The sequence below is a fragment of the Sus scrofa genome, chromosome 13, assembly GCF_000003025.6.
Source record: "Sus scrofa isolate TJ Tabasco breed Duroc chromosome 13, Sscrofa11.1, whole genome shotgun sequence".
NCBI lineage: Eukaryota > Metazoa > Chordata > Mammalia > Artiodactyla > Suidae > Sus > Sus scrofa.
In genome coordinates, this window is record NC_010455.5 from 139211283 (window position 1) to 139237184 (window position 25902).

At 34.3% G+C, this 25902-nt stretch overlaps 1 protein-coding gene across 18 annotated transcripts in view; it reads right to left on the reverse strand.

The window, feature by feature from the left end:
- The window catches only part of STXBP5L (syntaxin binding protein 5 like), a 374297-nt gene that overhangs the window by 94352 nt on the left and 254043 nt on the right, over positions 1–25902 (reverse strand). For 8 of the 18 annotated variants that reach the window (XM_021070284.1, XM_021070287.1, XM_021070294.1 and 5 more), the window contains 2 exons: positions 4102–4253; positions 1802–1966 (listed from right to left, as the gene is read on the reverse strand). In XM_021070284.1, the coding sequence (XP_020925943.1) occupies positions 1802–1966; positions 4102–4253 (317 nt within the window). The remainder of the gene's footprint in view (positions 1–1801; positions 1967–4101; positions 4254–25902) is intronic. The other 10 variants (XM_021070298.1, XM_021070290.1, XM_021070292.1 and 7 more) reach the window with 3 other exon arrangements.

Genomic DNA, 25902 nt, shown 5'->3' on the forward strand with positions numbered 1-25902 from the left:
CCGCAACCTCATGGGTCCTAGTCGGATTCATTAACCACTGCGCCACAACAGGAACTCCTGCTTCTGCTTCTTATCCTAATTTCTTAAATTTCTTAATTTCTTATCCTAATTACTTAAAAAGCATTACACATTCATTATAGAAATAGCATAAATAGCATAAATACATTAAAACTAAAAGAAATTTATAAAATCTACAATCTACAATCTCATGTTCAAGAACTTTTTCTATCTGTATAGAGGGATACATTCTCTCTCTCTCTCTCTCTCTCTCACACACACACACACACACACACACACACACACACTGGGGAGAGGGATATTCCACGTATAAAAGGCTAAACTAGGATTTAGAAGTCTAGCGTTGTGTGCTAAACCACCTGGAGATTATTTCCAGGAAAGATTTTGACTGAAACCTTTTATGTGGCAAAGGATGGGTAACAAAGAATAGTATAGGTCAGGGGTCCACAGATATTTTATGAAAAGAGCAAGAGAGCAAATATTTAGGTCTCATGGGGCCACATGATTTCTGTTGCAACTACTCAAATCTGCCATTGTAGTTTGTAAGCAGCCATAGACAATATGTAAATGAATCAGTGTGGCTGTGTTCCAATAAAAGTTTATGAAATTTTATTTATGGAAACTAAAATTTCATACAATTTTCAAGTGTCAAGAAATATTATCATACTGTCTAAAAGTTTCTGTTTTAGTTACAGCAGAAGCCAATCTAGTTATCAGTGTTCTATTACAAGGGACCAAGAGCAAAGGCAGTGAGAAGCACCCCAAAAAGGGGTGTTCTGCTAGAATAGAAAACTAGAGAATACTTCTGAGCAAAAATAAGTCACCCTCTGGGCACTCCCAGAAAAATTTTAAGGATTTCACAGTGAATGATTTCCTTTTGCTAGTGGAACACAAAGTTTTAGGTTTTTATAAGTGATGTGATACCATTAAATATCTACAAAGCTGGTGAGGTGAGGTCTGAAGAAATTCAGGATGCAAACAACATATGTGTGTACATATTTGTATATTTTACACATCTTAAATGCATTGTCCACCGACCTTCTTTTTAAACATAACATATTGATTAATATACATATCTTCTCATGTCAGTAAATACTCACCTGTAACATCACTAGTATCATCCGTACCTCCAAGCATACGCTCTACTCTTTCTGCACCATTTTTAAAAATATCTTACTCTACCATCTTCAGATTTGCATTTGCTATCATGGTAAATATTAATATTACTATTTTATCATATTAATACCCCAGTTTTACTGGGTTCCTGAAATCACTATAGAACTGTGTATATGTGTATTCTATTTTAATAAGAAGTATGAAAAATTAGGAATATTTAGCTAACTCTAAGAAATCTAATTACATTATAAAAAGCAAATATTGTGGCCCTAAAATATTTTCTAAAATGCCAAAGGCACAAGGTTTCCAAAATAAGCATTCAATTATTATTGATACTAGAATATCAAGCTTTTTATTTACAAGGAAACTGTAGCTCTTCTTCCTCTAAACACAAGACAATGACTCTTTGACTAATAGAACATGGTATGCATGGTTTGAAATAAACACTGAAACAATGAATATGAATAAATGGGTATATGACAATAATTATTTGAAATATTTGTATATTTTTATTAAAATTATCAGTTGCAATTCCATAACAAAACAAAAAATTTGCATGCATGCTGAATGTGTTTAAAAATAAACACATTACTGAGCACAGACATATGGATTTAACCCAAGCATTGTGACTTAAAAAAGCTAATTGCCTAACCTTTATAGAACTTACTCTGATAGGAAGTACGGATCCGTTTCGTTAAATCAGGATAAAAGTTAGACAGGCCACGCATGCAAAAGTTGTCTTTGGAACATGCCAGAACACCAGCATCAGCAGCAGGCAGAAGAAAGAGAGAAAAATAGTCTAAAGTGAAAGGAAGTGATATCATACCAGAATCTAGAACAGCCAAGATGAAGAAATTGCAGCAAGTTTAGGTAATCAAATTAGAGGAGATATTAAAAAATAAATTAGAAAGTAAGAGGTGAAAGATGAATGATGAGAATGCTGTATTAATTTTATTCACTCAAATATAAAAATAGATGGCATATTACTCTTAGAAGCTTTTTCACACAGTAAACTTATTTGGCTTATAAAGATTATGTATGTCACCTCATAAATACAAAAACGACTGTCTTAAGCTTCAGTATTACAAAGAAAGCTTAGAGATCTTAGGTTTGTTTTCATTTTTGTTTTTTTTCTTTTACTTTTTTTGGCCACCCTGCAGTACATGGAGTTCCCCAGCCAGGGATCAGAGTTGCAGTTGTGACCTACATCGCAGCAGCAGCACCACCAGATTCTTTAACCCACTATGCTGGGCCAGGATTGAACCTGCATCCTGGTTGCTGCAGAGACATGGCTGATTCCATTGAACCACAGGGGAACTCCATGAAATTTTACTTTATTTTTTTTAATAACATAAAGTACCCACTACATGTACCAAATATAAGCAGACTTTACAACTTCATCAGTTTTTCCTACTTTTAAAATCATTAAAAATCTTAGCTCTAATCATAATTTTAGAGGCTCAGTAAGTTTAAATTAAGTTAAATAGCAGCTGTAATTCCTCTGTCAAAATATAAACTTTTGTCACCTCATTGTGTATATCCACCAAGTAACTTAGATGCTGTCTTAGGATCCACAGCTTTTCTGAATGAATTGCTGTTTTCAGCATGTAAACAGTGCCTACTATCCCCAGACATCTTTCTACCAAAAGTCCACAAACTTTCAAAAATCAAACTTCTCTGTCTCAATAATGAAGGAATCTTATGGTATGCACATGCACAATTTCCCTTATTCTGCCTTTCTTTCAAAACCCATTGGTGGTAGAAGCAGGACTTGTATAATTTTTAAATTTCCAGCACTCTTAAAATATTGCTAAAAATTGAGATCCCTAATAAAAAACAAAGAAATTCCATGCTCTGAAAAAGAATTTGTATGTTCCTGAAAAGGATCTAAACTAGCAATTTGGAAAGGTTTGAGGTTTACAAAAGAAAGATCAACAAGAAGGAAGAATTTCAGTATATGGAGCAATTTTCTTTAGTCCAAAAGGAAACTTCCTTTATTATCACATTCAGATGTTAAATTTGGCACACTTGCTATTTTGAAAATAACACCTCTACCACATATTCTTTTCACTTTAATATAATCTTTAGTAAAGATGTCAATAGTCAATAGATTATTTTTAAAAACTTGAAAATTTAAAGAACTGTCTAAAAAATAACACACAGTACTATAGATGCATTTCCATCTGCAAAACTTTTAGCTCAACCAATTTTTTTAAATCAACTATAAACTATGTTAGTGGACAGAAAATATACAAAATTTTGGCAATGTTTACAAACCAGTTATTTGGATATATACTGAAATTTCAGTAAAACTTTGGATAACTTGGCATATCACAGTTTGACATTTTATATAGAAAGCATTTTGGCTTATATTCTAGTAACCTTATATATTTTTCTCTTATAACTAGTCCTGTCAATAAAATATCCTTTTATAGCATTTTAAAATGTTGACTAATAATGTTAATTGCATTTGTGAAAATACCTCTAAGAATCACCATCCAACAAAGAAGGGTGACAGCTAAAATATGGAGTTAATTTTAAAAATTTAAAGTAGTGGATGACCTTATATTTTTAAAGTTATATTAGATGAAAAATTATCCTGTTTAACACGACAAATGCAAGCAATTTTTTCAACACGAGAGCCTGATTTTCTTAGGATTTTTATGTTTAATAGCTTCTTATTTTCATACTTAATAACTTCCCATTTTCTGTTATTTATTAGTAATTCAATTAAAGAAACTTGAGATGCTTCCTAACTTTAATAGCAAATTGAAATTTACACACCTCCTTTACCCTTTCAAATAGTCTCACTATGTTTCTACCCAATTTTACTTACATAGGATTGTAAATTATGTTGACTTTATATTGCTGTACATTTGAATAGCATCACAGAAGAAAGACAAGAAATCTAAAGGTTAGGAAACAAGTGAACTGCTCAAGTTCATAACCATCTCTTTTATTTCCTACCTGCAATGAACTGCTTGTTTTTTCGAGGAGACCGTGGTTGTCGTTGATATAGGTCACTTGATCTATATAGGTCAATGGTCCCCATGCTTAACAGTACTGTCTTCTGTATAAAATCCACCACAGCCAACCCATTGCAGTTCCCAAATGCAACTCTGAGAGAAAAAAAAAATGCAACTAGAATGTATCACACCAATCATTATTATTTTTATCTTTGAGTTAAAAAATAAGATTATTGGGAAATAAACCTTAGGGTTGGGGAGGGCAGGCAGTGACTGGTGTAGTCAGGAAGGATACTGTGCCTATACATAGGCTATGTTAACCTTGTCATAGCCATGGCTGCAAAAAGCAGGAATGATCTGTAATTATGTTTAATTATAAATGTGTTATGTAAATAGTGATTACTCAATTAGCTCTTTAACTTAGTTTTATGTTTTTATAGAAAAAATCACATAAAATTTGCTACAAAGAGGGAAATAGATCAAGAAATGTGACACTTTAATAGCTACAGAGGCTTACTATGCAATTAGATTCCTTTTACAGATAAAATTGTAATTATTACATTCCAAATGAGTCCTCTTCTTAAAACAGAGTATATATGCAACACAAAATTTTACATAAAAATTAACTTCATATACCTAAGGTTTTGATACCATGGTACATATGAACAGGGATGTAACTTATATTCACAAAAATTAAAAATTAATCTTTTGTTCTTTATTTTTGTTCCGCTTATTAAAAGACAAAGGCCATTTGATTAATTTCTCAACTAAATCTGAAAAATTAAAACAGCTCTCCTAAGTAAGCATTTCGGTCATCTTAACCATTGGCATACACTAAACTCTTTTCTCCATTTACAACATGTCCTCTGCTCAATTGCAAATCTGTGCTTTTTGCTTCCTAAACTAAATATACACTAGTTGTATGAAAGTTGTTTTTCTCATTTTATATAAGTTCCAAGATGTTTTATTCTTAGATTGAATCTGGTTGATAAATCATCTGCTTACTCACAATCTAGTTCTTTCAACTCCACCACCTTGCCTTCTTCATAAGAAATTAACAGTTCTACCACACTATGTTTGGCTATTTTACATAAAGTTCTTCAGTTTCCAGTAAGACAGACTCTGGAAACTGGGAAAAACATTGTTATAAAAGTTAGAAGACACCCTTACTTATAGGTTATATGACTAAGAAAATTAATGAATATTATGAATATTAATGAGGCCTTAGTTTCTTTACTTTGTAATGAGAATTACAATGCTAGATTTATCTCATTCACAAGACTTTTATGAACATCAAATTAGAAAGTACTTTGAAAAGTGTCCACACAAAGTAGAATTTATCTTATTATTATTATAAGTGCAATATTATATATATTACATATTATAGCAAATCAACATCTCTAAGCTTTTTATGTTAAAATATAGTTAATTACTTCTGCTTACAAGGATGATAGAGTTCCCAAATGCAATACTGAGAAGAGAAAAAACATAGAATGTATGACATCAAACAAAAGTTATTTTTATTTTTGAAATAAAAGGAAGAATGCTAGAAAGTTGTATCTTAGGTTTGAGGGGGGCAGGCAGTGGTTGTTGAAAAGTCAGTAAAGATACTTAACTGGATTTAATTTCCTACCTTAAACAACTAGAACGCTGAACAAAATATATTAAACAACAGTTTTCACATAGTGTTCAACAGTCAACATGGAATAAGATGAAAGAAGCATAAAAGCAAACTTGAGGTAGTCTAGTTAAGTGTTCTAGCTTAGTGAATGGAGAGATTTCCCAGGCTAGAGCACAAGAAACGAAAAGTCAAGGAAAGATCAGTAATATTTCTGATCTGAAGAGACAGAGCTCAGAGGCTGATGCTGCAAAAGCAGTTAAATTTATGACACAAAATACTAGAGAGAAGAGAGAGCTGCACAGATAGAATACATCAGAGATTAACAGAATGGTCCTCTTGAGATTGTGTCTTAGTACTGATTTGTGCATATATGTGAACAAACTACCCCAGGCTTGGGAGCAAATCACCAAAAAGATAAAGCAGAACAATTCCCAGAGCTCATGCAAGCCGGATAATATTTCATGCAAGCCAAACTACTGAGATCTCCTAATACATGAGAAAGCAGACATAAGGGTGTCACTTCAGTACCTCTAACAAATTAGCCATAAACTAAAGGCTTTTCTGAACCCACTCGAATGATTCGAAGTAACATAAGTGCTTTCCAGAAAATTATATACTGAAAAGAATCCAACAAAATATAAATGTGAAATTCACAATGTCAGCTATATGAAAAGTAACAGGCAAAGAAAGAATCAAGAAAAAAGACTGATAACCACAGGGGAAAAAATGATGGAAACATATCTGGAAGTAAAACATAAAATTTGTAGACAAGGATATTAAAAATGTTTTGAAAAGTATATTCCAGATATTCAAAGAGGCTGAGGAAAATGTGGTTGTGATAAAGTGAGAAATGGAAGATCTTAAAAAGACTCAAATTTCTAGAGATAAAAATATACCTGAAATGAAAAATTATCTGAAAATGAAATATTATAGAAGAGAATAGTGAACTTGGAATAAAAAGCAATCTAAGTCTTACAAAATGAAACATGAGAGAAAAAAAAAACCTATAAAACCACAAAGCATTACTAACTCCTGGGAAAAAAATTGAGTAGACTACAATAAATATAATTGGAGTTTCAAAAAAGAAGATCAGTAGAAAACAAATCTGAAGAAATAATAGCCCAAACAGCAAAATGATAGCCAAATTTAATTATAACAATAAACCTAAAGATCTAAGAAACTCAAAGGACCCTAAGTAGAATAAACATAACGAAAAATACAAGCATAATCACATAGCTAAAATTAGTGGTAGAAAAATGTTAAAAGCAGCCAAAAGAGAAAAGATATATTTCCTACATGGAGGCAAAGATAAGAATGATGAAATATACGTGTCAGAAACCATACAAACCAAAAGACTATGGCGTGACATCTTTAAAACAACAAATGATAATAACGGATAAAAATTAAATCCTGTATTCAGAACATATCTTTAAAATGGTAATATTCCAGAGCTCCCGTCATGGCTCATTGGTTAACAAACCTGACTAGTACCCATGAGGGCGTGGGTTCAATCCTTGGCCTTGCCCAGAGGGTTAAAAATCCTGCAATGCCATGTGCTGTGGTGTAGGTTGCAGATGTGGCTCAGATCCTGCGTTGCTGTGGTGTAGGCTGGCAGCTTCAGCTCTGTTTTGACCCCTAGCCTGGGAACCTCCATATGCTGTGGGTGCGGCCCTAAAAAGACAAAAGACAATAAATAAATAAATAAATAAAATGGTAATACTCAGATTTTTATGCATGAATAAAAAGCTGAGGGAATTCATCACTAGGAGACCTGTACTACAAGAAATAATAAAGGAAGTCCTTCCAGCAGGAGAAAAATGATTCCTTGGGAGTTCCCAATGGGGCTCTGCAGGTTAAGGAGCCAACACTGTCTCTGTGAGAATGTGGAGTTGATCCCTGGCCTTGCTCAGTGGGTTAAGGATCTGGTGTTGCTATAAGTTGAGGTGCAGATGTGGCTTGGATCCAGTGTCACTGTGGATGTGGATATGGCCACAGCTGCAGTTCCAATTCGATCTCTGGCCTGGGAACTTTCATATGTTGCAGGTGAGGCCATAAAAGGAAAAAAGAAAAAAAAAATGATTCCAGATAGAAATATGGGTCTACTCTATCTAATGAAGAACATGATAAATGGTAAAAATGTGGATTAATATTAAAAGACTTATTTCTTCAGAAAATACTTGATCATTTAAAATGAAAATAGGAGTTCCCGTCGTGGCGCAGTGGTTAACAAATCCGACTAGGAACCATGAGGTTGCGGGTTCGGTCCCTGCCCTTGCTCAGTGGGTTAACGATCCGGCGTTGCCGTGAGCTGTGGTGTAGGCTGCAGACGCGGCTCGGATCCCGCTTTGCTGTGGCTCTGGCGTAGGCTAGTGGCTACAGCTCCGATTCGACCCCTAGCCTGGGAACCTCCATATGCCGCGGGAGCGGCCTAAAGAAATAGCAAAAAGACAAAAAAAAAAAAAAATAAAATAAAATAAAATAAAATAAAATAAAATAAAATAAAATGAAAATAACAGCATATTGTGGGGTTTATAACATATATAGAAATATACAACAGTAATACTTAGAATAGGAAGAGAAAGAGAAGTATACTTTTAAAAAATTCTTACAGTGTATGTGAAGTGGTAAAGTGCTATTTGTTTATTTGATAAGCTAAAGATATATATATATATGTGTGTGTCTGTTTATTATATATATGTATATAATAAACCATAGAGCAAACTATAAAGATTTAAAAACAAATTTTAGTTAAAATTTTAAAAGTTAAATACTTAAGATAATGAGATAAGATAGAATCATTACAAGATACCCAAATTCAAAAAAAAAAAAAAGAAAAAAGATGAGAAATGGGATAAATAGAAAATAGGAAAATTTGTTTGCATTCAACCCAACAACAGGGATAATCACATTAATGCCAATAGTCTAAACACTCCAATTAAGAGCAAAGTTTGCCTGGGTGGAAAAAAAATTCACATCCAATATATGTTGCCTACAACAAATCTACTTCAAATATAAAGTAAAAGAATGGAAAACATATACCAATGAAAACACTAATTAAATGAAGGATGAAGTGGCTATTTTAATGTAATATTAGTGTAGACAAAGTATATTTCAGAACAAGAACAATTTTGAAGAATAAATAGGAAGAATGATTATGAGCTAAATTTATCAAGAATATAAAGGAATCCTAAATGTCTGTTTATCAAATAACAGAGCTTCAAAATACATGGAGAAATACTGACAAGTGAAAGGAAATATAGACAAATGTACAATTAAGTTTTAGGATGCAATTCTTCTATTCAATAACTGTTCAAAGTTATTCTTTCAATAAGTGATAGATTAGATAAATAATAATTAGTAAGGATAAAGAAATTTTCCACAAAGTTATCAACATCCTTGACTAAGTAGAAATTTATAGAGCACTCTATCCAATACTCATAATAGCAGCAAAATTATGAAATAGATATAAATTTAACAACATATATATAAAACAGGTACACTGAAAATTATAAAACATTACTGAAGACAATAAATGAAGACCTAAATGGAAAGCTATACCTTGATCCTTGTTCAGGAGACTTAATATTGTAAATTTTCCCAAAATTGACCAAAGAAATCCTCCCCCCAAAAAAAATCCCTGCAAACGTTTTTGTTTAAGAAGTTGAAAACATGATTCTAAAATATCTATGAAGGAGTTCCCTTGGTATTCCCACAGTAGGTTAAGGATCTGGCATTGTCACTGCTGTGATGCAAATTCAATTCCTGGCCCAGGAACTTCTGCAGGCCACAGGTTCAACCCCCGCCACCCAAAAAAGTAGAATATGTATGAAAATACAATGATTTAGAATAGCCCAAGATTTTTTGAAAAATAAGGAAGTTTGAGGACCTACACTGTATAATATTAAGACCTATTCAAAAGCTACAGGAATCATTACAGGCTGACATTGAAATAAAGATATATATTAGCAGAACAAAAGCATATCCACAAACACACATAAATGGCCAATTAATATTTGACAAAAGTGCTATGGCAATTCAAAGGAAAAATAATCTTCTCAATGGTAAAAATAATTGGATATCCATAAGTAAAAAAAATGATCCTTAACTTTTACCTTCCCCAGTATATAAAAATTAATTTAAAATGGATCAGGAGAAAAATCACAGTAATCTGGCAACAGGCAACATTTTGACAAGACATAAAAAGCAACAAACCATAAAATAAAAAAAAAGCTGATAACCTGCAATGACATCAAAATTAACGTATTTTGTTCTACAAAAGAGACCATTAACAAAATGACAAGGCAAGAAAAGACATGTACTGAGAAAAAACACGTATTTTATACAAAATATTCACAGAAATCCCAATAATAATAAGATAACCTGATTCAAAAAATAGGTAAAAGATTTGAATAGACTTTTCACCAAACATGATGCACAAATATGAATAAAGCACTTCAAAGATGCTGAACATCATCAGTTAGTTACCAGGAAAATGTAAAACTACATTTAGATACGACTGAACCTTGTGGAATAGACAAAATTGAAAAGATGACCATATAAAGTATTGACAAATATGCAGAGAAACCAAAACTCTAATACATTGCTTATAGAAACACAAAATGATAATAACCTCTTCATAAAAAGTTTATCCTGTCTCATAAAGAAATACTACCTGACTCAGTAATTCTGTTCTTAAGTTATTTACTCAAGAAAATACAGACAAATGTTTCATAAAGACTTATACCTGAAATGCTAATAGACAGTTTATTCATAATAGCCTAAACTGGAGCTAATCCAAATTTCCAACAGATAGTAAATGGGTAAAACAAATTTTTATATATCCGCATAATGGAATATTAAGCAGCAATGAAAAGAAACAAGCCATAGATACACACAACATGGATGAATCACAAAAGCATTTATGCCAAGTGAAAGAAAACAAAATAATTTATGCTTCTTTTTTATATAAAATTATAGTAAATGCAAAACTACAGTGGTTTTGTGGGGCAAGAGAAGTAATAATTGAATGCAAAGGGGCATGAGGGAACCTTTGAGATGATGAATAGTTTTTATGTCATTAGTCTCTTGGTGGTTACATAACTTATATTGTCATGTACTTTCATCAAAATTCACATTGCATTCTTAGAATTGGTAAATTTTACTTCATATACATTAATACCTCAATAAAGTTATTTTTAATATTAATAAATATTAAATTACTACCAAAAAGGGACTCTGAGCAAATCACAGCTACAGTTACAGACTCTGGTCCCTAAGAGTATTCTGAAGAGAAAGGGAGAGAGAACAATAGAGAAAAATTTTATTTTAATTGGATATTTTGGTTAACCTACTCAAAATATAAAATAATTTCTCTAGGAAAAAAAGGTGATTTTGTTTTTCTTCCAATATTTTGTTGGTGAGGAAATTCAAAAGAAAACACTAACAGGGAGGTATTTTCAAGATTTGTAATTTAAAATAAAAATAATTTTATTAATTCATTCTTTGTTTAATTAATCAACATCTACCTTAAAGTCTGCTTTTTATCAAATTAGCTCTCCTAAACAGTATGAGTTGACAAACTTTTTATATGTATAAAATATACTTAAATAAAAGTTAGTATAATTTGTCTCCCTTAGCAAGGGAATTAAAAATATAGATTATAAAGTCTATACTTTTATCAGGGTGTCCTCTTCTATTTAGCATTTATAAACAATGTTAATATAGAAGTACTTATGTAAGTGAAAATCAAATATTTTAAAAGTATTTTTTTCATATCTTTATTTATTTATTTTTGCTTATCAGGGCCATGCCTATGGCATATGGAAGTTCCCAGGCTAGGGGTCGAATATGAGCCACAGCTGCTGGCCTATACCACAGCCATCGCAACACCAGATCTGAGCTGCATCTGTGACCTACAGCAACATGGTATCCCTGACCTACTGAGTGAGGCCAAGGATTGAACCTGCATTCTCGTGGATACAAGTCAGATTCATTTCCACTGTGCCACAATGGGAACTCCTATTTCATATCTTAAAATATATGTTGATGTTTTAAGAAATTGCTTTTCTATCTAAAAAAAACCTCAAAGTAGAAAAAAATTTGTGTGTGTGTTTGTTTTGTTTGTTTTTGTTGCACCCATGGCATGCAGAAGTTCCAGGGCTATGGCTCAAATAGGCACCACAAAAGTGACAATGCCAGATCCTTAACCTTCTGTGCTACCAGGCAACTCCAAAAAACAGGTTTAAACATGAGTGTCTTTAATGACTTTGGTACTAAGTCACAAGATAGAAAGAAAGTAGTTCCCTTTGTGGCTCAACAGTTAACAAACCTGACTAGTATCCATGAGGATGCAAGTATGACCCCTGGCTTCACTCAGTGGGTTAAGGATCGGACATTGCTGTGAGCTGTGGTGTAGGCTGCAGACACAGCTCGGATCCCACGTTACTGTGGCTGTAGCATAGGCCAGCAGCTACACCTCCGATTCGACCTCTAGCCTGGGAACCTCCATATGCCACAAGTGTGGCCCTAAAGAGACAAAAGACAAAAAATAAAGATAGAAAAATTTTGCTTTTAAATACTCTAAGGTTTTTGTTATTGGTGTAGACTTAGGAAAAAAGCTCATGTAACATTTGAAATCAATATACTTTAGAAAAATTAGACTGATTTAATAATTTTGTCTTAAAAATAGTTTTAAGTCTTCTTCCTGATTTTACCCACTACATAAAAATGTTAGCACAATTGGTGTTTAAGTTAATTTAAAATTAAAAATTTAATCACAGTCCAACAAAATTAAGAGTTCAGTTGCTTAGTTTTAGTAGCTTTATTTCAAATGATCAGTGTTGCTAGAAGTACCATATTTTACTGCATAGATTATAAAATATTTCCATCACTGCAGAAAGTTCTATTAGACAGTACTGTTGTAAGTTATGTAAGTCTTAGGTTTATTTTCTCATAAAAAGTCTAATAAATTTTAATTTCCTGAATTTCCCTAAAATCAATTCTCTTAGCCAAATGAACAAATGCTATTTTGATATTACAAAATTCTGTGTTTAAAGAAATTATAAAAGATAATAATTGAATAAACTGGACTGATTCTTATAACACTACAAATCATAAGACCATCATGTATTGGCTTAAATTATAATTTCTAAATATTAAATTCAGGAATGTAGTTCAATGTCAGACTGATTTTATTGATAATTTAGGATGCCTGGATAATTTATAAGAAAAAGACAGAAATAGGTATCTAGATCCTAAAAGTCTATTTATTATGCACATGGACATTTCTAACTATGTTACACCCTTCTCACTGTGTATAAAAGACAAGGTTACGTTTTATGGTCCTAATTAAAAATAAGAAATGGATTGTATGGATTAAAAATAAGGTTGGACACTATAAATTCTTACAGGAAAACATAGGCGGAACATTCTCTGACATAAGCTGCAACAATATCTTTCAATCTCCTAAACAAATGGGACCTAATTACACTTAAAAACTTTTGCATAAAAAGGAAACCATTGTAAAAATGAAAAGACAACCCACAGAATGGTACAAAACATTTGCAAACTAAGCAACTGACAAGAATCGATCTCTAAAATATACAAACATATCATACACCTTTATATCAAAAGAATAAACAACCTAATTAAGAAAGATCTAAATAGGTATTTCTCCAAAGAAGACACACAGATGGCTAAAAAACACATGAAAAAATGCTCAATATTGCTAATTATTGGAGAAATTTAAATAAAAACTACAATGAGGTATTACCTCACACAAACCATAAGAATGGCCATCATCAAAAAGTCTATAAAAACTCAACACTAAAGAGAGTGTGGAGAAAAGGGAACCCTCCTATACAGCTGTGACAATGTAGGTTCATACAACCACTATGGAGAACAGCATGGAGGTTCCTTAAAAAACCTAAAAATAGAACTACCATATGATCCAGTGGTCCTGCTCTTGGGCATCTATCCAGAGAACACAATATATCAAAAAGACATACACCACAGTGTTCATTGCAGCACTATTTAAAATAGCCAAGACATGGAAGCAACCTAAATGTCCATCAACAGAAGACTGGATAAAGAAGATGTGGTACGTATGTGCAGAGGAATATTACTTGGCCATGAAAAGGAATGAAATAATGCCACTTGAAGAAACATGGATGGACTAGAAATTATCATACTAAGTGAATTTAAGACAGAGAAAGACAAATATTATATGAGATCAGTTACATCTTGAATTTAATAAAAGAATTATACCTAAGATCTTTTTCACAAAATAGAAATAGACTCAAAGATTTCAAAACCAAACTTATAGTTACTATAGGAGAGAGGTGGATTGGGAGGTTGGTATTGGCACATACATACTACCATATACAAAATCAATTGGTAACAAGGACGTATATAACTTGGAGAAATCTATTAAATACCCTGTGATAGCCTATATGGGGATAAAATCTGAAAAAGAATGGATATATTGTATAATATTGCTGATTCACTTTGCTGTATACCCAAAACAAACACAACATTGTAAGTAACCTACACTCCAATAAAGTTTATATTAAAAAACAAATTAAGTTTTGTGCTTAGACTAACATTTCTTTTAACACTTAGCAAAAGCTTATTCATTGTTTACCTGCTTAAAGTGGTGACCAAACAATATTCCATTTGTCAGCTAGTTACATTAGTAATGATAAAATTATTTTAATATTTGTTTCCCATATAACTATTAAATATAGCTCTAATCTACCTTTTTTATTTTTGGTCTTTTTAGGGCCATACCCGTGGCATATGGAGGTTCCTAGACTAGGAGTCGAATTGGAGCTGTAGCTGCTGGCCTATACCACAGCCACAGCAACATGGGGTCTGGGCTATGTCTGCAACATAAACCACACAGCCCATGGCAATGCTGCATCCTTAACTCACTGAGCAAGGCCAGGGATCAAACCTGCATCCTCATGGGTGCTAGTAAGATTTGTTTCTGCTGAGCCATGATGGGAACTCCAATATATCTCTAATCTAAACCCACCTAGACTGCTTCCCTTCCTGATGAATCACATGACCATCTAATAGCTATTGAAAATTTAAACCTGTCTGATCAGATATATCTTGTACTTAAAATTATAATTTTAATACAAAAGATTTTGGCCACACCCACAGCATGAGAAAGTTCTCAGGTCAAGAATCAAACCCATGCCACTGCTGTAACCAGAGCCATAGCACTGACAACACCAGATCCTTAACCTGCTGAGCCAGAAAGGTTTTTTTTTTTGCTTCTTAGGACTGCACCTGTAGCATATGGAAGTTTCCATGGTGAGGGTCAAATGGGAGCCACAGCTGCTGGCCTATACTATAGCCACAGCAATGCCAGATCCAAGCTGTGTCTGCAACCTACACCATAGCTAATGGCAACACTGGATCCTTAACCCATTGAGTGGGGCCAGGATCGAACTGGCATCCTCATGGATACTAGTCAAGTTCCTTCCTTATTACTGCTGAGCCACAATGGGAACTCCTAGGGAACTCTTGAAATATTTTAAATAAAATATTTTATTACCTATACCTATTATTATTAGATCCACTTTAATATACTGATAGCAACTTTAATATATTGGTAGTAACTATGCCTTCAGGATGGCATGTAATTTTTGACATACTGTAAAAATGAAAGGAGTAATTTATTTAAATATTTAACTTTTAAAAAAAGGAAAGAAAAATGTCTATTAAGGTCTTCTGCACATTTTTTGATTAGGTAGTTCATTTTTTGTTGTTGAGTTGTATGAGCTGTTTGTATATTTTGGAGATTAGGCCCCTGTTGGTTGCATTGTTTAAAAAGATTTCCTCCCATTCTGTGGTTTGTTTTTTTACTTTACTTTTTTAATGGTTTCCTTTGCTGTGCAAAAGCTTTTGAGTTTAATTACATCCCATTGGTTTATTTTTGTTTTTTACTGTCTTTATGCTAGGAAGTGGATCAAAACATTGCTGTGATTTATGTTAAAGAGTGTTCTGCCTATGTTTTCCTCTAGGAGTTTTATAGTATCTCACCTTACCTTTAGGTCTTTAATCCATTTTGAGTTTATTTTTGTGTATGGCATTAGAGAGTGTTCTAATTTCATTCTTTTACATGTAGCTGTCCAGTTTTCCCAATGCCACTTATTGAAGAAACTATCTTTCCTCCACTGTATGTTCCTGCCTTCTTTGTAATAGATTAGGTGTGTAGAATTATTTCTGGGCTTTCTATCCTGTTCCATTGAACAATATTGCTGTTTTTATGCCAGTATCATATTGTTTTGATGACTATAGCTTTGTAGTATAGTCTGAAGTCAGGGAGCCTGATTCTTCCAGTTCCATTTTTCTTTTTAGATGTCTTTTGTGTTTCCATACAAATTTTAATATTTTGTTCTAGTTCTGTGAAAAGTGCCATTGGTAATTCAGGGATTACACTGAATTTATAGACTTCCTTGGGTAGTATAGTCATTTTGACAATATTGATTCTTCCAATCCAAGAGCATGGTATATCTTTCCATCTGTTTGTGTTGTCTTTGATGGACATTCTCCAAAGAAGAAATATGGGTAGCCAACAGACCCATGAAAAATGCTCAACATCACACTAATTATTAGAAAAATGCAAATCAAAACTACAATTATGTACCTCCTCAGTCAGAGCAATCACTAAAGAGTCTACCAGTAAGTGCTAGAGAGTGTGTGGAGAAAAGGGAACCCTCCTTCACTTGGTGGAAATATAAATTGGTACAATCACTGTAAAACAGTATGGAGGGTCCTCCAAAAACTAAAAATATAACTATCATACATTCCAGAAATCCCATCTCTGGGTATTTATCTGGACAAAACTACAATTCAAAAAGATATATTACCCCTATGTTCATTGTAGCACTATTCACAATATCCAAGATATGCAAACAAACTAAACACCCATCAACAGATGAATGGATTAAGAAGATATGGTACATATATATAAAGGACTACTACTCAGCCATAAAAAAGAATGAAACAATGGCATTTGCAGCAACATGGAGGCAACTAGAAATTATCATATTAAGTGAAGTAAGAAAGATAAAGACAAATAACTTATTTTGCCCTTGCCCTCTCCTCTGACCTCAATGCATTAACACTACCAGAGCCTTTTGTTTGGGGGCAACCTCAACAGTGAGAAGACCCCAGTGCCTGTACTGATCCATGACCCTCACTGATGTGCTGTTCTATGGGGGAAAATTAGAACAGGTGCAGTTGATGATTTTCCCAGTTTTACTTCTTGCTTACACCTTCAAAGGAAGTGATGGAAAGCTTCATTTTGGCTAACTGTGTTAATCAGCTACTCTGATACCTAAGGAGCTCAGTTCTTTCTGCAGCCCAGCTGTGTTGCTGACAAAAATCAAAAGACCTGGGATAGCCAGAGCAATTTTTAAAAAGTAAAACAAATTAGAAGGACTTAACACTCTCTGATTGCAACACTTACTACAAAGCTAAATTTACCAAGATAGTGTGGTATCACCATAGGAGAAGAACAGATTAATGGGGAAGAGTAGGGACTTCAGAAATACATTTGATTTTTTGATAAAAATGCCAAAAGAATTCAATTGGGAACAGAGAATCTTTTCATCAAATGGTATTGGAACAGCTGAATATATGTGGGGAAAAAAGAGAAACCAATTGTTACACATAATACTCAAAATTAGAAATTTATCATAGACCTAAACATAATTGCTACAATTTTAAACTTCTAGTTTAAAAAACCCTGGGGGAAACAATCCCATTTACCATCACATCAAAAAGAATAAAATATTTAGGAATAAACCTACCTAAGAAGGCAATATACATACTCTGAAAACTGTGACACTGCTGAAAGAAATGAAAGATGACACAAACAGATGGAAAGATATACCTTATTTCTGGACTAGAAGAATAAACATTGTCAAAATGACTATATTACCCAAGGCATTCTAAAGATTCAATGAAATCTCAATCACGACACCAATGGTATTTATGACAGAATTAGAACAAAAAATTTTTAATTTTTATGGAAACAGAAAAGACCTTGAATAGCCAAAGAAATCCTGAGAAACAAAAATTGAGCTGGAAGAATCAGGCTCCTGGACTTCAGACTATACTACAAATCTAAGGTTATTAAAACAGTATGGTACTGGGGAAAAAACAGAAACATAGATCAATGGGACAGGATAGAAAGCCCAGAAATAAACCCATGCATCTATGGTCAACTAATACACAACAAAGACCACAAGGGTATACAATGGAGAAGAGACAGGCCCTTTAATAAGTGGTACTCAGAAAACTTGACAGGTACATGTAAAAAAATGAAATTAAGAACACTCTCTACTACCATATGCGAAAATCAACAAAAATGTATTAAAAGCCTAAATTTAAGACTGGATACTATAAAACTCTTAGAAGAAAACATAGGCAGAAACACTCTCTGACATAAACTGCAGTAATATTTTCAGACCCATCAACTAAAGTAAAATCTTTTGTACAGCAAAGAAAAGCATAAAAAATGAAAAGTCAACCCACAGAATGGGAGAAAATCTTTGCAAATGAAGTGACTGCCAAAGGATTAATCACTAAAATAAACAAATAACTCATGTAGCTCAATATCAAATAAATTAACAATCCAACCAAAAAGTGGGCAGATCTAAATAGACATTTCTCTGAAGAAGACATAGAGATGACCAATAAAAAAACACATGAAAAAATGATCAATATCACTAATTATTAGGGAAATGCAAATCAAAACTATTATATGACCTACACCAGCCAAAATGGCCTATTATCAAAAATTCTACAAACAAGAGCAGGATCAAGACGGCAGAGGAGTAAAATGTGGCATTCACTTTCTTCCACTAACACATCAAAAATAAAATAAAAAATCTACATGTAGAACAATTCACACACAACATCTACTGAACTCTGGCAGAAGACCTTAAACCTTCAAAAAGGGCAAGAAACCCTACACATAACTGGGTAAAACAAAAGGAAAAAAAGAGAGAGAGGAAAGAGAGGAGAAAAATAAAAGGAATCAGGACAGGACCAGCACTCCTGAGAGGGAGCTATGAAAGAGGAAAGGAACTTGCACTCTGGGAGGCCACCTAATTGAAGGGGAGATCAGCCAAAATAGAGAGGCCTCAAAGCCTCAGAGAAAAGCACTGCATCGGACTGAGGATGGCAAAGGAGAGAGAGAGAGCTGCACAAACCATTGGTACCACTGCCCCCAGACACCATAGACTTAGATGCTCAGGTGGGGGCTGGGCACTGAGACTCAGATTTTGGAGGTCAGTTCTAGGGAAGGGACTAGGGTTGGCTGTGTGGAGAGAGCCTGAGGGGCTAGGGAGCAGAGTGCTACAGTCAAGGAAACCCAGGAGGAGGCCTGGGTCCACAGGAGAAGCAAGGCACCATTGTTGGGGAGGGTGAGAAGAGGAGGTGTGAGACAGCCATAGAAATATCTTTCTCTGTGCACACATGGGCTCTTGGGTAGTGGGGCATCTTTCCCATGGGCTATGGGTGGCAGAGCATTGCTTGTACAGGCTACTGGTGGTAGAGACAAACTACCGCAGCCATCTCAGCCTCCAGAGGTGGATGGTGTCCACCACCACCAGGGATCAGTGAACAGGCACCATGTCAGTCCCAGTCACCTCAAGGTCAACACAGAGGAGGGCACCATAACCAAGTTCCCCCCATTGTTGCTCTCACTTCCCTGAAAAAGCACATGGCCTGCACCTGCCATTGCCAAAGACTCTGGGCACTGCCAACACCTGCCTGAGGGTCACTGCCACTTCCCAGGGCCCTGCAACCAGGAGCAGCCTCTGCCATCTCCCCACAGGTCCTCGCCACTGTCAAAGGCTCAGCAACCAAACACTGCCTACAGCCCTGCCCATTGCCTACATCTCCCTGGAAGCACACCCAGGCTGTACACCAGCACACCCCCATCAAGTGGATAACAGCTTGCCCACATTGAGGAAACAGACAGCAAGCATCCAAACAAAAATCAGCCCTCATGACAAAACAAACAAAAAACTATGCCCTCAAAATACCTCAGGGCAATCTCGCATATAAATAGCCCTCTAAGACTACAATAGTTGTTTTCCCTAAATTCACAGAATAAGAGAATAAGAAAAATATAAGCAAAATGAAGAAGCTTGAGAACCATTCCCAGTTAAAAGAACAGGAGATTTCCCCTAAAGGAGCAAACATTGAAACAGACCTTTGCAGTCTAACAGACACTGAGTTCCAAAAGGAGATAGTGAAAATATTGGAGGAATTAAGAGCAGATATGAAGAGTAATATATATTACTTTAGAAAGGAACTAGCAAATAGAAGGAGGAGGCAAGAAAAATTAGAAAATTCATTTGAAGAGATGCAAGCTGAGTCAAATGCACTGAAGAGCAGAATGTAAAATGCAGAGGAACAAATAAGTGACTTGGAAGACAGAATAATGGAAATGATCCAATCAGGACAGCAGACAGAAAACCCAATGAAAAAACATGAAAGCAATATAAGAGATCTATAGGATAATATAAGTGGGCACCTCTATGCATAATAGGGATTCCAGAAGGAGAAGAAAAAAAGGAGATTGAAAATGTATTTGAAGAAAGTATGGCTAAAGCCTTTCTAAATCTACAGGAAATAAATATCAAGATACAAGAAGTACAGAGGGCCCCAAACAAGTTGCACCCAAACAGACCCACATCAATACATATTATAATAAAAATGGCAAAAGTTAAAGATAAGGAGAGATTCTAAAGATTCTAAAGGCAGCAAAAGTAAAACAGAGTTAACTGAAAGGGAACCCCCATAAAGCTATTAGCTGATTTCTCTACAAAAACACTACAGGCCAAAGGAGAGTGACAAGATATACTGATAGGGAATATAAGTAAAAGGGAAAAAATTTCAGCCTAGAATACTCACAGTGAGAAGATCATTTAAAACAGACTGAGAAACAAAGAATTTCTCCAACAAACAAAAATGAAAAGAATACAGTAATACTAAACCCACTCTAAAAGAAATAGTAAAAGGTCCTCTCTAAATAGGAAAGAAGTAAAAAGACATAGATGGAGAAAAATCACAATTGGAAAGTAATCAGTTAAGTCAGTATTTAGATCTAAAAGGGAAAAAAACCACATCTGTAAAAGCAATGACAAACACAGGAACAGCAAAGGGATAAATACGAAGATGTTAAAAAAAAGAACAACAAAATGATAAAATGTGAGGAAGGAAAATAAGAAAATCTAGACTTTTTTTTTTTTTTTTTTTTTTTTAGAGTGTGTTTGATTGAGCCTATATGCCTTTCAGGCTAAAGCAAGCAAATATAGGAAGAGGCTAACATACTTGAAAAACAGGGAAACTACAAATCAAAACCAAATAATACATTCACAGACTAAAAAGTAGAGGACATAAGCATAAAATAAAAGGAAATCATCCAACCAGAAAAAGAAAGGAACAAAGGAGAAACATAGAATCACCTGGAAAACAAGGTTTAAAATGGTAATAAATACACATTTATTAATAATACCTTAAATATCAATGGACTGAATGCTTCAATCAAAAGACATAGCATGGCAGACTGGATTAAAAAACAATAGCCTACAATATGCTGCATATAAGAGTCAAACCTTAGGGCAAAGGACACATAGAAATTGAAAGTGAGGTGGTGAAAAACATATTTCATCCGAATGGAAATGACAGGAAAGTGGGAGTTGCTATACTCATATCAGACAAAATAGACTGAAAAAAAACAAAGGCCATAAGGATAATTCAAGAAGAGGACATTACAGTTTTTTATATATATACCTCTATGGAGTTCCCATTGTGGTGCACTGGAAATGAATCCAACTAGTATTAGTGAGGATGCGAGTTGCATCCTTGGCCTTGCTCAGTGGGGAGGGGAACTGGTGTTGCCATGAGCTGTGGTTTATTTGCCTCAGATCTGGCATTGCTGTTGCTGAGGCTGTGGTGTGGCTGGCAGCTGTAGCTCTGATTTGAGCCCCATCCTGGGAACTTTCACATGTCATGGGTGCGGCCCTGAAAAGCAAAAATATATATATATGCCTCTAATACAGGAGCAACCAAACACATACAACAAATACTAACAGACATAAAAGGAGAAATTGGTGGGAATGCAATAATAGCAGGAGATTTTAACATCCACTCACATCAATGGACAGATCCTCTAGACAGAAAAACAAGGAAAAAGAGATCCTAAATGAAACAATAGAATAGTTAAACTTAATTGATATTTTAAGGACATTACATCCAAAAAAACCCCAGAATATACATTCTTTTCAAGTACACATGGAACATTCTCAAAGATTAAACACATACTGGAGCACAAATTGAGAGCATAGAAATTATTTCAAGTATCTTCTCTGACCACAATGGCATGAAACTGGAAATCAACCACAGGAAAAGAAATGAGAAAAAAATGACTACATGGAGGTTAAACAACATACTATTAAAAAACCAATGGGTCAACAAAGAAATCAAAAGGGAAATTAAATACCTTGACATAAATGATAATGAAAATACAACCATTTAAAATCTATGGGATGCCACAAAAGAATTCCTAGAGGGAAGTTAATAGCAATACAGGCCTTCCTCAGCAAAGAAGAAAAATTTCAAATTGACAACTTCTCCTACCTCCTAAAGAACTAGAAAAAGAAGAACAAACAAAACCTGAAGTCAGCAGAAGGAAGGAAATTATAAGTATCAGAGAGGAAATCAGTAAAATAGAGATGGAAAAAATCAATAAAACCAAGAGCTGATTCTTTGAAAGGGTTGACAACATTGACAAACCTCTGGCCAGACTCACCAAGAAGAGGAAAGAAAGAATTCAAATAAACAAAATAAGAAATGAAAAGCAGAATTCTCAATGGATACTGCAGAAATACAAAAAAAAAAACCCATAAAAGAATACTATGAACAATTATATGCCAACAAATTTGACAACCTAGAAGAAATGGACAACTTTCTAGACACATACAGCCCACCAAAACTGAATTGAGAAGATATGGTTATTTGAACAGACCAATCACTAGAAATGAAATTGAATATGTAATAAAAACACTCCCTACAAACAAAAGTCCAGGACCAGATGGCTTCACAGGTGAATTCTACAAATATGCAAAAAAAGAACTTATACCCATCACTCTTAAACTTTTACAAAAGGCTGAAGAAGAAGGAACACTCCCAAAGACATTCTATGATGCCACCATCACCCTAATTTCAAAAACAGAAAAAGATACCACCAAAAAAGAAAACTATAGGCCAATATCTTTGATGAATATAGATGTGAAAATTCTCAACAAAATTTTAGCCAGCCAAATCCAACAACATATTAAAAAAGATCATACACCATGACCAGGTGGGATTCATTCCAAGCTCACAAGGAGGGTTCAACATATGCAAATCAATCAACATCATATACCACATTAACAAAAGTCAAAAACCACATGATCATCTCAGTAGATGCAGAAAAAACATTTGGGTATACAGTGAACATACCTTAACATAATAAAAGCCATTTATGACAAACCCACAGCCAATATAATATTCAACAGAAAGAAGCTGAAATCCTTTCTTCTAAAATCTAGAATAAGACAAGGATGTCCACTCTCACCACTTTTATTCAACATAGTATTGGATGTCCTAGCCACAGGAATCAGACAAATGAAAGAAATAAAAGATATCCAAATTGGAAGATAAGAAGTAAAACTGTCACTCTATGCAGATGACATGGTTCTACATGAAGATACCCTTAAGGACTCCACACAAAAACTACTTGAACTGTTCAATGAATTCAGCAAAGTAGCAGGATACAAGATTAACATTCAGAATTTGTTCCCTTTCTGTATACTAACAATGATATATTACAAAAGGAATATAAAAATAAAATACCTTTTAAAATCACACCCCCCCCAATTTTTTCTCATCCAAGCAGGAAGACCTTGAGATCACCCATGCAATACACAATAAAAAAGGCAAAGTCACACACACACTCTTGTAAAGGTACATATCAATATCTGAAACCAAATATTTGTAGTCCAAAGGCAGAGATATTTTAACAAAGATAGTCTAATTTGTCAGGTGGGATTTTCATGGGTTGAAGAGGACAAACTCACTTCGCACCTTCGAAATTTAAATACCTAGGAATAACCCTGACCAAGTTGGTGAAAGACATGTCGTGAGAACTATAAAACATTAATCAAGGAAATTAAAGAGGATTCAAAGCAGTGGAAAGACATTCCATGCTCCTGGATTGGAAAAATTAATATAGTTGAAATGGCCATACTGCCCAAAGCAATATACAGATTTAATGTGATCCCTATCAAATTAAGCATGACATTTTCCACAGAACTAGAACAAACAATCCAAACATTTATATGGAACCATAAAAGACCCAGAATTGCCAAACCAACCCTGAGGAAAAAAATACTAAACACGATGAATAACTCTTCCAGACTTCAGACAATATTAAAATGCTCTTAATCAAGACAGTGTGGTACTGATACAAAAACAGACATTCAGACCAATGGAACAGAATAGAGAACCCAGAAATAAACCCAGACACCTATGGTCAACTAATCTTGGACAAAGGAGGCAATGATATAAAATGGGGAAAAAAAATCTTTAGCAAGTGGTGCTGGACAACTGGACAGCTGCATATAAATCAATGAAATCAGAACATACCCTCAAACCATGCAGAAAAATAAACTCAAAATGGCTTAAAGACTTTTCATAAGACAAGACACCATAAAACTTCTACAAGAGAACGTAGCCAAAACACTGTCTGACATCAACTGTACAAATGTTTTCTTAAGTCAGTTTTCCAAAGCAATAGAAATAAAAACAAAAATAAACCAATGGGATTAATCAAATGTACAAGCTTCTGTACAGCAAAGGAAACTATTAAAAAAAAAGATGACAACCTATGGAATGAGAGAAAATAGTGTCAAATGATGCAACCAACAAGGGCTTAATCTCCAAAATATACAAATAACTCATACAATTCAAGAGCGAAAAAACAAACAACCCAATTGAAAAATGGGCAGAAGATCTAAACAGACATTTCTGCAAAAACAACATAGAGATGGCCAACTGGCACATGAAAAAAATGCTCAACATCACTCATTATTAGGGAAATACAAATCAAAACTACCACGAGGTACCACCTCACACCAGTCAGAATAGTCATCATTAATAAGTCCACAAATAACAAATGCTGGAGGGCATGTGGAGAAAAGGGAACCTTCCTTCACTGTTGGTGGGAATGTAAGCTGGTACAACCACTATGGAGAACAGTATGGAGGTACCCTAGAAAACTATACATAGAACTACCAGATGACCCAGAAATCCCACTCTTGGGCATATATCCAGACAAAACTTTCCTTGAAAAAGACACATGCACTTACATGTTCATTGCAGCACTATTCACAATAGCCAAGACATAGAAAAAACTTAAATGTCCATCAACAGATGAATGGATTAAGAAGATGTAGTATATAGACACAATGGAATACTACTCAGCCATGAAAAAGAACAAAATTATGCCATTTGCAGCAACATGGATGCAACTAGAGACTCTCATACTGAGTGAAGTAAGTCAGAAAGAGAAAGACAAATACCATGTGATAGCACTTATGTCGGGAATGTAATATATGGCACAAATTAACCTTTCCACAAAAAAAGAAAATCATGGACCTGGAGAATAGACTTGTGGTTGTCAAGGGGGAGGGGGAGGGAGTGGGGTGGATTGGGAGCCTGGGGTTGGATGCAGACTATTGCCTTTGGAATGGATTAGCAAGGAGATCCTGCTGTGTAGCACTGGGAACTACGCCTAGTCTCTTATGATGGAACCTGATAATGTTAGAAAAAAGAGAATGTATACATGTATGTGTAACTGCGTAACCATGCTGTACAGTAGGAATAAAAAATTGGGTTTGTCATAAATAGCTTTTATTATGTTAAGATATGTTCCCTGTATACCCACTTTAGTAAGAGTTTTTATCATGAAGGGATGTTGGACTTTGTCATGCTCTTTCTGCCTCTATTGAGATGATCATGTGGTTTTTGACTTTTCTTTTGTTAATGTAGTATATGATGATTGATTTGCATATGTTAAACCATCCTTGTGCACCTGGGATGAATCCC